We start from the raw sequence: 12,751 nt of genomic DNA, 5'->3' as shown, positions 1-12,751 counted from the left end.
ATTACTAGGGTTATAAGCTCATTTACAGGTATCCTATTTCACACATGAACTTGTTCAATTTTATTGTTCAGACCAAATAAAGAGGTAAATGACAGAAGTCTATAATGAAATTAAATTAGGTTACTTTTGCCTCAAGTTTATTATAATATTTTCATTCTTCTAGGTAATTGCGAAAGGTGTAATCGTGCTTCATGGACAATATAAAGCCCAGATCAGTGATAATGGTGAGGCCCATCATTTTAGCATAGAATTTAATGCAACTAGAATGTTTTAATGTGGGTGTATATCACATTTTTCTTTAAAATCATAGCCCCTCATTTTTAGGGTTGTTTACTGCCCCAAATAAATGTTCGAGAATGTGTAAAAACATATGAACATGAATAGGCTTAATTTCAAAGAAAAAATGTATTAGTTAATAAATATTTATATTAATTATAACTAAAGCACTATTGTAAGGGACAGGGTCACTGACCCTTTCCTTTCTCTTCCAAGAAAAACAGTATCTTTACATTGAAACAAGGAAGAATTTTAAAAGTGAAACAAAGTAAGACTTTGAATTTGAAACATTAAGGAATGCCCAGCTGTCATTTTCTTTTATAATTTATTAAAGAGTTGGGTGACCTCCTTCTGGAAATGCTTTATGAATTAGTTTGTTAGATTAGGTATCCTCTTGTTCGCTGGCAGTGGGTGAGACGGCTAGAAATTCATGGAGGGTTTTGCTAGCTAAAGGAGTCAGCAATTTTACTAAGTCACTTTTTCTAATTTGATCTTCTCTTTTCACAGCCAAAACTGGCACATTTTCCATCTCTATAGAAGTTAGCATTAAGTTATTTCCCTCTGCAGTTATGCTTGTCTACAGTTTACATCCTGGAGCAGAAATGATGGCCGACAGTACCAGACTGAAAATGAAAAAATGCTTCAATAATAAGGTGAGGGGGAAAAATTCCCCTTCAGAATTGTTCAAGTGTTGGAAAACTGAGGAGAATTTGGAACATGTTGGCTTGAGAAAATTCCCAATTTCTCTGAGAACTGGAAAAGAAAACTAGTATGGTAAAGTTAATACACTGGGGGATTAAAGAATACCAGGATTACGGCCTCCACTTTGAAAGTTGTTCCCTTTCTTCTAAGTTCCAGATGCCATTTGGAGGGTAACTCGATTAGAAGACATACCTAAATGGTATGTGCATTTGAAAAAACTAAGGGTAGTCTGAAAGAATCTCATATGGCTTCCCATCCCTTGTTCTTTGTTCTATTATCATTTTCAGGTCGACTTAAATTTCTCTGAAGAAAAAGGTTTACCGGGATCCAGTATCAGCCTTCAAGTCTCAGCTGCGCCAAACTCTCTTTGTGCCCTTTTGGCTCTAGATCAAAGTATATTGCTACATAGGGCTCATGATCAGCTATCAGAACAAAGTGTAAGTGATTGAAACTACTTTTATTTACCATCCACTCTAAGTTTTATGTCTTTACCTCAGATAAAAATGGGAAAACTTAAATAAACGAGGGAACCAAGAAATTGGCAAAAGTCCACTTGGAATAAAAAATATTTTAGGTGGGAAATCATGTGAAATGAACTATATTAATTCTCTTGTGGAAAAAGGAAGCAAATTTTTAAAAATAAATATTTACTGAACGTTTTCTACTCATAGCCATGCTACTGAGTATTCTGAAATACATTATTTAATTTTATTTTTATAATAACTCTATAGAGTTAAAATTATATTTCCACTTTAAATAATGAATAATCTTAGGCTCAGGGAGATTTACTAAATTAACCAAGGGCATTGTATGACAATGTCCTTGAATGATGACTCATCAAAGAATGTTGTGCTGTCCCTTTACATGAAGTTCTTAAAATCCAGTTGATTCTCATCACTTTATTGGTTTTAATATGATTAAGCCAGTAATTGTGCAATTGATTATATGACAAATCAAAGTATTGATAGCCCTGTGATCCTATACTTTCCTAGTAGATATTTTGTATAGATATGATGACAATTTTCCTTGGAATTTTACGATTGTATAGAAGATATATATGTTTCTTGTGGGAAGAAAGGTAAATTATTACCCATTAACAATACATCATTGATTTTTCTCTACCATTTAGATATATAATCATCTATATCCTAGGGATCTGAGCGGCTATAATTACAGAGATCATAACTTAGAAGATGGCCAAAAAGGACCATGTCTCGATGCTCAAATCCTTTACAATGGAATTTATTATGAACCAGCATCAACCGACTTTGGAGAAGATGCCTATGACCTTGTGAAGGTAACAAAATTATTAGTTAAAATGGTTAATACATGTGACAAAATCGAAATAAGAAATCTAGAATGAAAACAGCAAGGAAATATTTATAATGTGCCTTCATTAATCTAAGAATTCTCAGAGTATTGGTTTACAATGCAAGATAAAGAATATCTAAGAAAATTACCAGTTTTCCTGACACAATGTTGCCTGCATTATGTACTGGGTATCTAATATAAATTCCCAAACACTTTTCTCCTACCCCTACTCCCCAAATTGAAATTCTGTACTATCAATATATATATATGTTTAAAGTGTTTCCTAGTGGGCTTTTGTTCTAGTCCAACATAAAATGCCAAATTCAAGGCAGCAAATGTACAGTATAAGATTTTTTTTTTATCCTTTCTCATTTAAAGATTTTCATCAACAGCTGTTAATATTAAGGAAAAAGGGAGCAAAAGTCATTATAATCAGAGGAAATAAGAGAATTGAAAACATGGAATTTGGAAAATGGCTGTAAAGTATGAAGTATGTCTAAATGACAATTAGAATTGGAAAAGTAAATAAAAGAAGGGAATAAATATGTAAGGAAAACAAAAACTTGGTCTAAATTGCTAGTCTGTATTGTCATATGATCTAAAACTGATCTTGCTTTGCAAGGCAATGGGATTAAAAGTCTTTACCAATTCTCATCTCCGGAAACCAGTTGTGTGCAAGAATTCCAGATATCGTTATGATGGTCAAAGTTATTCAGGTGAGTCTTGATATAACATAGAGGACAGGTGATAGATTGTAATTTCTTAATTTTTATAAAGTGTTTTTGGGAAAAAGGAGAGGTTTTTTGTTTGTTGTATTTATTTTCCACATGATACAGAATATTGGTGACATAGTGACAATATAGAGTATATATAAAGAATATGTTGAGAATATGGCAGGTGAATCTTTATACTCAGGAAGTTTACATTGAAGTGGGCTACAGACAATTCATAGAAACATAATTTCAGGTGGTAATAAGTGCTCTGATAGTTGGTATTTCTTAAATAGTTACTCCAGTTTAATGATGAGGAAAATGACGTGCAGAGAGATTACATAACTTGCCCAATGCTGCAGATAATTATTGGAAGAGACAGGATTGTAATCAAGGCATTCTGACCCCAAAGTACATGTTTTTCACCATTATATTGTACTATTTCCAAAGAATTGCTATGGAGAAAATAAAACAAGAAAAAAGAAAAGAGCAGAACATGAGCATGCTATTTTAAATAAGATAGTCATAGAACACCTCTATGAAGAAGTGATTTTTGATTAGAAATCTAGAAGATGTCAAGGACTATACAAAGAAATTTCTGAAAAATTTGAAAAATAGAGAAAATATATGAAGGCATGATACAAAGGAGGGGAAACAAATAGGTGAAAACTGTATGAAGAGATTTTTAACATCACTAGTAATACCATAAAAAAAAATAAAGTAACATCAAGAAACCAATTAATTTATATACCAATTTCAAAAGGTTTAATTTCCTAGCTGCTAAAATAAATGCCATGTAGTGGATTGACTTAACAGTAATTTATTGGCTCATGGTTTCAGAAGTATTTTAGTTTGCAAAAGGCTGCCATGGCAGTGTGCTAGAAATGGGTTGGCTTTTACAATGGGAATCTCTTAACTTAGAAGCTTACAATTTTGAGGCTGAGGTAAATGTCCAAATCAAAGTTTCATTAGGTGATGCTGTTTACCCTGAGGACTGGCTTCAGTGGTCCTGGATTCCTCTCTCATCTGGCAAGGCACAAGATGAGGCAAACAGCAGCATCTGCTGGTCTCTGCCTTCTGCTGTAGGCGTGGTTACTTTCTGATCAGTCTGTGGCTTCCTCTCTCCTGGGTTCCATTGATTTCAACTTCTGGCTTCCAGGACTTTCTCTCTTAGCTTTGTGGAGTTTCTCTTTGTCTCTGCAGCCTTGCCAATTCTAGTTTATAAAGGACTCCAGCAAGAGGATTAACACCCACCCTGGGCTACAACTTTCCTTAAGTAATCTAATCACATGACCCTTAACCAAATCTACCATAATCTAAGTTCTTACCTACGATAGGTTCACACCCACAGGACTGGACCAATTTAAGAATATAATTTTCTGGATCCACAAAAGACTCAAACCATCGCAAGAAGCTAGAAGGCCTGCTTCTTTCCAGGGTGGTATCTTCTGGCTGGCTGACAATATTTGGGATTCCTTGATTTTTCTGTCACATGGCCTTTCTCCTCTGGGTTCCTTTGACTCCTGGCTTCTGGTCACCCTCCATGACTTCTTTCTCCATCTGACTTTCACTCTGCTTATAAAGGACTCCAGTAATCCAGATTAAAGCCCGACAGGCTTTAGTTGGGCCACACCTTAATTGAGTAACATCTTGAAGAGATTTATTCATGATAGGTCCACATTAAGGAGCCATCCCCACGTGAGAAAAGTGCAGCCCACCTAGGAGTAGCACCGCACACATGGAAAGCTGTCACAGCAAGATGATGCAACAAAAAAGAGACACAGATTCCTGGTGTCGCTGAGAATGCAAGCAGACACAGAATAATATACAGCAAATGGACACAAGAGAGCAGACAACTGGGGGGTGGAGGGGAATAGAAATAAATAAAAATTTTAAAAAAATTCACCAAAAAAGAGACAACATGAGTAAGATTTAAGCACAAAGTTATACATAGAAAATCTAAGAAACACCGTGAGATCTAAATTACAGTGCCATTTATATGACTTTAAAATAGATAAACACACTAAAACAAAATGATATATCTGTGAAGGATATATACAAATTACATTAGAGTATTAGACAATGTGTTGCTTTTAGGAAAATGGGGAGATGTAATATTTTAATATGCTATATGGACATTACTACATATTATTTTATATTAGTTTATTGACATAGGGAGAAATTCTTTGCAATGTATTTAATAAAAATGAAGAAAAATTAACTACTAGAATATACATAAAACTCCTACCAATTAATAAGAAAAAGTCTGACAATGCTCTAGAGAAACTTATAAAGCTAAGGAATGAACAGTATACACAGGAGAGGAAATACATATGATTAATAAATATAATAAAATTTGCTCAATCCTATTAGAAATTTAGGAAATATAAATCAAATGTGGTACAATTTTTACTTCATAAAATTTTTATTCTGGTATTGTCAAATAATAGATGCTCTTATGCCATTTGTTTGTGAAAATACAATTTGGCCTCCAAGGAGCTTTTTAATGGTATTTGTCATAAAGAAAAATGTACGTACCCAATGATCCAGAGAGTGTGCGTATTGTGTTAACTACAGAGAAATAGTCATACATTAGAATATCAATGAACAAAGATACTGAATAAAACAGGAAATAAATCTGAAAATTTTCCCATCAAGAAAGGTGTAGGTAGTACCCTAAAACAGCTAAAAATAATGAAATAAATATATTTATATAAACATTAGTATAGCTCAAAAATAAATTGTTAAGGGAGAAAAACAATTTATTGAATGATAAATATACTACCATTTTAAAAATAAAAGAGAATAGAAAATAGACCAATATTTTCTACAGATACATGGAAGATTACATACAAGAGGGGAAAAACGCAAGGTCGGTAGAGAGGTCAAAGGGGGCCTCACTTATTTGTAATGTTTTAATTATTTTATAGAACAGTGTATTCCCATATTACTTGTGTAATGTACTTATAAGTACAGTCTGTCAAAATGTCAATGACAGATGATCACAGGGATGAAGAGTTAATATTCTCTTACTTTTTTAGTAAGCATTATAAAATGTTCATAGAAAACTCAACAAACCTAAGGTTTATCTAGAAAAAGGATCTTAAAGCATCATAAAAAATTATTGTGAGGATTAAATGAATTAAAATATGTGAAAAGCATTTGTATAGTGAATGAAACACAGCAATAATTCGATAAATAATAACTTCTTTTATTGACTTGTGCTCAAAATATAAGTTCATTTGCCAAAAAGTTGAATTTGACTTTTTTCTATATGAAATAGTTTATTGTTGATAATGTGTTTTGTCTTCTAGGAATAAATTCAGAGGCAGCTGCACATTCTCAGACTTCTGAAATTGCTAAATCTTACACTGAGACTCTGAGGACATCATTTCCTGAAGCTTGGGTTTGGAAACTTGTCACAACTGAGTGAGTTTTTCTGTTGTTTTCCTGCATGTAATTATTTTTTTCTTTTTACCTGAAAAACTGAGGAAAAATATCCATTAATACTTCTCAGCCTTAATAAAATTAATGTGCCCCAAAGTAAGAAGCTTAAAGGAGTATGTAAAAAACTCTTCAGAGCCTGATAGGTTTCTACTAAGTCCTCTCTTTTCATCCTTTTACTTTCTCCTTTCTTTCTTTTTTCTTTATTTCTTTTTCTTATTCTGTTACTTTTTATTGTGTGTTTTTATTAGAATCTGATATAGTTGGCAGAAAAGTTGTATGGGAGATCATGAAACTGTTTTCTCTTGTATGAATGGCAAACATAATAATCACAAAATACATATGGCTATAAGGGAGAAAGGAGAGAGGAAACAAAATGTGAAGTTAGCAAGAAGAGGCAAAGAATGGAAGAAATAATGAAAAAGAGGTAGAAAAGGGAGGAGAGAGGTAAAATGAGTTTCTAAGTAGGGTAAAATGAGTTTCTAAGTAAGGACCATAATAAATTCAAATATATAACATTTTAAAATTGTACAGCAGGACTTATACTTCTAAAGTTGTCAGTAAAGTTGGATAAATGTGGCAAAACAAGTTTATAAGTAAATTAATCACTAATGCATGTATCCCAAGTAAATTAAATGTCATTAGTTCATGTATCGCACTTATTCCAACATTTTTAAATATTTTACTGCTAAGATCCATCAAAGTGTCTATCAATAATTAAAAAAGAGAAATATACACAGAAAAAAAGTATCTCTCTCAGTATTTTATAAGTAAGTGAGAGATCAATGCCTATGTCAAGTATTTCAACAATTTGTAATTTGGTAAAGATTATAAGAAATGATAGATGATCAATAGAATTTAGAGTAAAAAGATATCTCAGAATTAAGAGACAAAGTAGAGTCTAAGGTAAGTATAAATGAATAGAGGCTAGTACACCAAACACAGGGCTTGCCTTTGAGCTTCTTTAAAGATAAGGCATAACAAGAAACTAGAGAAAGGAAAAATGGGATTTATTTAAAAAAGAATTCTCCTTTTGTAGTTTAGCTGAGTGTTGACTAGTTCAAGAAAGGGATACAAAGCTTTGAGTAAATGAATGATCCAGTTATTTCTTATGTGGTGACTGATCCTTTCTCCAGTGTTGTCTGAATCTTCTCCTTTAGCTCCACAGGTGTAGCCAAAATTCCTCTTACTGTTCCTCATACCATTACACAGTGGAATGCCAATGGATTCTGCATTAATGATAGAGCTGGATTTGGCATCTCCGAAAGCACCTTCTTCAATGTTTTTCAGCCCTTCTTTGTAGATCTTATTCTACCCTTTTCAGTTGTTCAAGGAGAAACGTTCACTCTGAAGGCCAATGTCTTCAACTATATGAAAAGATGTATTCAGGTACTACCTTGAGTCTTTTTAGTAAATAGACATTTTTTTGTCAATAAATTGAACTTCGGGGGTACTTTATGTTTCCTAAGTATGTTTTGAAGAAATTGTATCAATCAGGATTCTCTAGAGAAACTAAACCAATAGGATATTGATTAGATCACTAAGTAGGTAGGTAGGTAGGTAAGTATATAGATAATAGATGATAGATAGGTAGGTAGGTAGGTAGGTAGGTAGATAGATAGATGATATAAAGATATTTATTTTGAGTAATTAGCTCACGATTGTGGGGGCTAGCATATCCACAATTTGAAGGGCAGGTTGGCAATCTGGAAACTCACTCAGAAGTTGATGTTGTGGTCTTGAGTCCAAAATTTATAAACTGGCTTCTGGAAATCCAGGCAGAATTTTATGCTGCAGTCTTGAAGCAGAATTTCCTCCTCTGGGAAAGCTCATATTTTGCTCTTAAGGCCTTCAACTGAATAGATAATATCCACCCATGTTATGAAAGGTAATCTCCTTTACTTAGTCAACTAATTGTAGATATTAACCATACTTTACAAAATACTTTCACAGCAACATTTAGATTAGTGTTTAACTAAACAACTGGGTACTATAGCCTAGCCAAGTTGACACAATGAGACTAACCATCACAGATATTGTCGAGCTTTACACAGTCATGCAGTGTGGACTTTAGAAATATAAATTAGTATATCTGGATGAGGGAATAGCCATAAGAGAACTGAAGACAAACTCTGAAGCATAAATTATCTTTTCCGTTTGTGTGTTTGATGTGAAGAGGAATGATTGGATGAAGAGCTATCTAGCACCTTCAATTCTTCAACATATCCAAGAACTTAGTAGAAAGATTTGTTAAATAATCAAGCTGAATGTTATTAAATTAAGTTTTAAATCTGCTTACATTTCCCCTTGAAATTAGCTGAAGATGTATAAAATATGTAAATGACTTCTTAGTGGTTTCATGGGCTCTTGACCATTGGGCAATAACTGTGCAAAAGCAGCAATTTTCTTAGAAGAAGACTTTTCCCTCTGGGTTAAGATCTTGGTTTTTATACTTCCTGGCACCCTTGCTTTGAGCAAGGTACTTAATCTTTCTAAACCTCAGTTTACCAGTGTGTAAAATGATGTTACTATACATTTTTGGCTGGATTCTTAAGAGCATTGAATAAGGTAATATAAATGATGAGCCTTTCATAACATATTTGCAAATCACGGCATTTCGATTACTTTCCCTTCTCTTTAGTCTTCAACTAAATGAAAAATTTTAGTAATATCTATAATAAAAGTACAGCCTTTTGCCATCTTATTGCTCACCTTTTATTTCAGTATGGTTTGAATATGGTATGAAGCTCAAACCCAACCCTTTATTGACATCCAATTATTTTATCAGCTTAAGTAAAAAGCAATTACAGATTTACATAACCAAAATATCAAGTAAGACATTTGACCTATTAACATATTCTTTTTTTTTTTGGATTTATTTATTTATTTATTTCTCTCCCTCTACCCCACCCTGGGGTTCTATTCTCTGTGTCTATGTGCTGCGTGTTCTTTGTCTGCTTCTGTTGTTGTCAGTGGCCCGGGAATCTGTGTTTCTTTTTGTTGCGTCATCTTGTTCTGTCAGCTCTCTGTGTGTGCAGCACCATTCCTGGGCAGGCTGCACTTTCTTTCGCGCTGGGCGGCTCTCCTTACGGGGGCACGCTCCTTGCGCGTGGGGCTCCCCTACATGGAGGACACCCCTGCGTGGCAGGGCATTCCTTGCGCACATCAGCTCTGCACGTGGGCCAGCTCCACGGGTCAAGGAGGCCCGGGGCTCGAAGCCCGGACCTCCCATTTGGTAGACGGACACCCTAACCACTGGGCCAAATCCACTGCCAACATATTCCTGATTTAAGTGGAACAGTTTATTGAAAAAAATCAGGTGTGTAAAAATCTATTAACTGGGATTCAGCATTCAAGAAGCTAGTTTTTAGGGAAAAAATAATTTCTCACATTAAAGGAAGTTTTGTTCATTTGCTTCCTTGCTTGCTAATAAAAATTTTATTTCTATCCCTGAGATGAATGCACTGTTCTAGGTATTTTATATATGCTACCTGCTACAGACATAACAACTGTGAGCAAGAGACAATAATGGGGGAAGAGGATTTGGTTCAACTGATAAGAGCATCCTCCTAACATATGGGAGGTCCAGGGTTCAAACCCAGGGCCTCCTGACCGGCGTGGTGAGCTGGCCCACATGCAGTGCTGATGCGTGCAAGGAGTGCCATGCCACACAGGGGTGTTCCTTGCATAGCATAGCCCCACGTGCAAGGAGTGCACCCCGTAAGGAGAGCTGCCCCATGCAAAAAAAGTGCAGCCTTCCCAGAGTGGCAGCCGCATACATGGAGAGCTGACACAGCGAAATTACACAACAGCAACAAAAAGAGACACAAATCCCTGATGCTGCCGACAAGAATGCAAGTAGACACAGAAGACCATATAGCAAATGGACACAGAGAGCAGATAATGGAGGAAGGAGGGGTAGGGGAGAGAAATAAATAAAAAATAAATCTTTAAAAAAAAAAGAGAGACAATAATGGCCCTAATTTACAGATAAGTGAAAGGAAACTGAGGCTCACAGTATGATAATTTGATCTACCCAGATTGATCAAAACATCTGCTTATTTTGTGATACTTTTCTAAAGTAGTATATTATTCTACGTGATTTAAGTATTGTTTTTTTTTTTTCCAAAACAATAAGCCATGGGTCAATAAGTGCCAAAGGTCAGATTATAGTAATTATGTAGCAGAGCTTTGAAGGTTTCTCCATGGCTGATAAGCTATTTTTCCCATGGTAGGAAATATGGAAGGTGAAGAATTCCTTTAGAACCTCTGGGACATGCCTGGCTATATTATGTAAATGTATGGAAAGAACTGAATCTTCTCTTTTTCTCTTTTTGTATCTGGATCTCACAGATTTGTACTATACTGGAAGCATCTAGCACCTTCCAAGCCACACCTGTCTCAACTGGTGATGAAAATCATTGTACATGTGCCAATGAGAAAAAATCCTATGCTTGGCTGGTTACCCCTCAAACACTGGGTAAGATTGTCAATTACTACGTATTTTTACATTCCTTTTAAATCCTCCTCAGAGTTTATGTTAGTCTATTTCTCTTTTACAGCTAATTCACACATTGCTGAGTACCACCTCACCTGTCCCTTCTTCTATTCGGATTATAGTCTTCTCTTTTACAACTCAGGTCTACTCTGCCTTCAGACAGGGGTCAGAGTTGGAATCAAATGCTAGCTTTAAGAGCGCTCATATTGTCCATGTCAAGTTCTTATCTCTCTTCTGTAAAATGTTTAATTTATAATTTAACTTAGAGCCTAGAATGATCTCTATGTCCTTGAATTACTTTCAGTAGAAGGAACCACTGAAACCCTGACATTTGTATTTCCTGCCATTCAAGGTACAGTCAATCTCACTATCAGCACTGAAACCCTGCAGATTAATAACTGTGGGAGTGGGTCACCCATGGCCTCGGATACTGCCTGGAGCGATATACAGATTAAGCCATTGCTGGTAGAGGTATGGCCTCAAAATAAAACTTATCAGCCTTGAAAATCTGTCTGTACTTCAAAATGCCATTTCATAGCTGACAGAAATAGGAACAAGCCATCTATCCAAAGAGACAGGACTATAATTTCAATCAAATTGGCAGACCAGGAAAAGACATTTAGTCTCCCCCTATAGAGAACCTTTGTAGTCAAAGGTAAAACATTCTTGGAATTTTGTAGCTTGAAGGATATCTGAGAAAATCCTTGCCTTTAAATTTAGAAACACTCAACTTATTCTATTATAGCATGCAAAATCCAACTTATTCTATTACAACATGCAAAATCCATTAGTTCTTTCTGCATTAATTCGGGTTTAAGAGTTCATGTACTCATTATCTGGGATAGAATTCTATAGCTGATTTGTTCTTTTCAAATATTATCATTAACTTATGAATATTCTTATTTACTTGATATATGAAATTGATGACAACTTCCCTCTTTCCTTTTTCCAATGATTAGCCCGAAGGCATTGAAAGGGAGATAACACAGGGCTCCCTTATTTGCACACATGGTAAGCAGACACTTTTACCTGGTCTTGCTAATATGACACTATTGAATAAAACTTCTGTCTCTGTTTTGGAATTAATTGCTTTATTATTGATCTTTAGCAGCACGCTGCTATGAAAGATTAAACTAATTTCAAATAATAAAATTTAAATATTCCATGAGCAAAATCAAATGTAAAACTTGAACTTCCTCTTATTCCCTTCTACCCAATTTGTAAATACAAGTACACTGGACTTTCATTCACCTCTTATCTCACCCCTTAGTTCCTCTTCATTCAAGTCTTGATTTTTTCATTTAAAAATTTACTGTGATTACAAATATTCTGTGGAAAGACCCTAATCAAAGTAGAACTGTTTCTATCTGCTTAAAACATTCATTTCAGTGGGGCTTTTCCTTGTCATCCATCTCTGAGACAGATTCTTCCAAATCTTTCTTCTGAATAGCACACTTCAGAGGCCCACCCCTATCCAGGGCACTGACCCGTATCCATTGCCTACAAATATTTCTATTCCCAAAACTGCAACAACTAGATTGCCTCATATATAGCACCTGGCCACAACTTGATTTTTCTGTTATCTAAATTACTTTGCAATTACTCTATCTGTAGTATTTTTTTTTTTCATTCTAGAATTCCTTAGGCCCCTACAGTTAGAGAGGCCAGAGAGCTCATTTCATTTTCAATATATTATTACCTTAAGGAGCACACTCAGGTGTGGAGTTATTTCAATACTACATGGAAATTATACTGACCTTGAATTCAAAACACCAGGGTCCAGAGTCTGTGTTCCATTATTGTTTGTGAT

General features: G+C 34.8%; 1 protein-coding gene across 3 annotated transcripts in view; it reads left to right on the top strand.

The window, feature by feature from the left end:
* The window catches only part of LOC101441521 (ovostatin-like), a 68,727-nt gene that overhangs the window by 31,172 nt on the left and 24,804 nt on the right, over positions 1–12,751 (top strand). For all 3 annotated transcript variants that reach the window (XM_058282755.2, XM_058282753.2, XM_058282754.2), the window contains exons 13-22: positions 164–224; positions 784–929; positions 1,266–1,415; positions 2,108–2,275; positions 2,912–3,005; positions 6,314–6,428; positions 7,604–7,832; positions 10,797–10,923; positions 11,294–11,412; positions 11,901–11,952. In XM_058282755.2, the coding sequence (XP_058138738.1) occupies positions 164–224; positions 784–929; positions 1,266–1,415; positions 2,108–2,275; positions 2,912–3,005; positions 6,314–6,428; positions 7,604–7,832; positions 10,797–10,923; positions 11,294–11,412; positions 11,901–11,952 (1,261 nt within the window). The remainder of the gene's footprint in view (positions 1–163; positions 225–783; positions 930–1,265; positions 1,416–2,107; positions 2,276–2,911; positions 3,006–6,313; positions 6,429–7,603; positions 7,833–10,796; positions 10,924–11,293; positions 11,413–11,900; positions 11,953–12,751) is intronic.

This window comes from Dasypus novemcinctus, chromosome 20, assembly GCF_030445035.2.
Source record: "Dasypus novemcinctus isolate mDasNov1 chromosome 20, mDasNov1.1.hap2, whole genome shotgun sequence".
In the NCBI taxonomy this organism is placed as follows: Eukaryota; Metazoa; Chordata; class Mammalia; order Cingulata; family Dasypodidae; genus Dasypus; species Dasypus novemcinctus.
The sequence above is the reverse complement of the archived record's forward strand: the minus strand, read 5'-3'. Positions and strand labels throughout refer to the sequence as shown.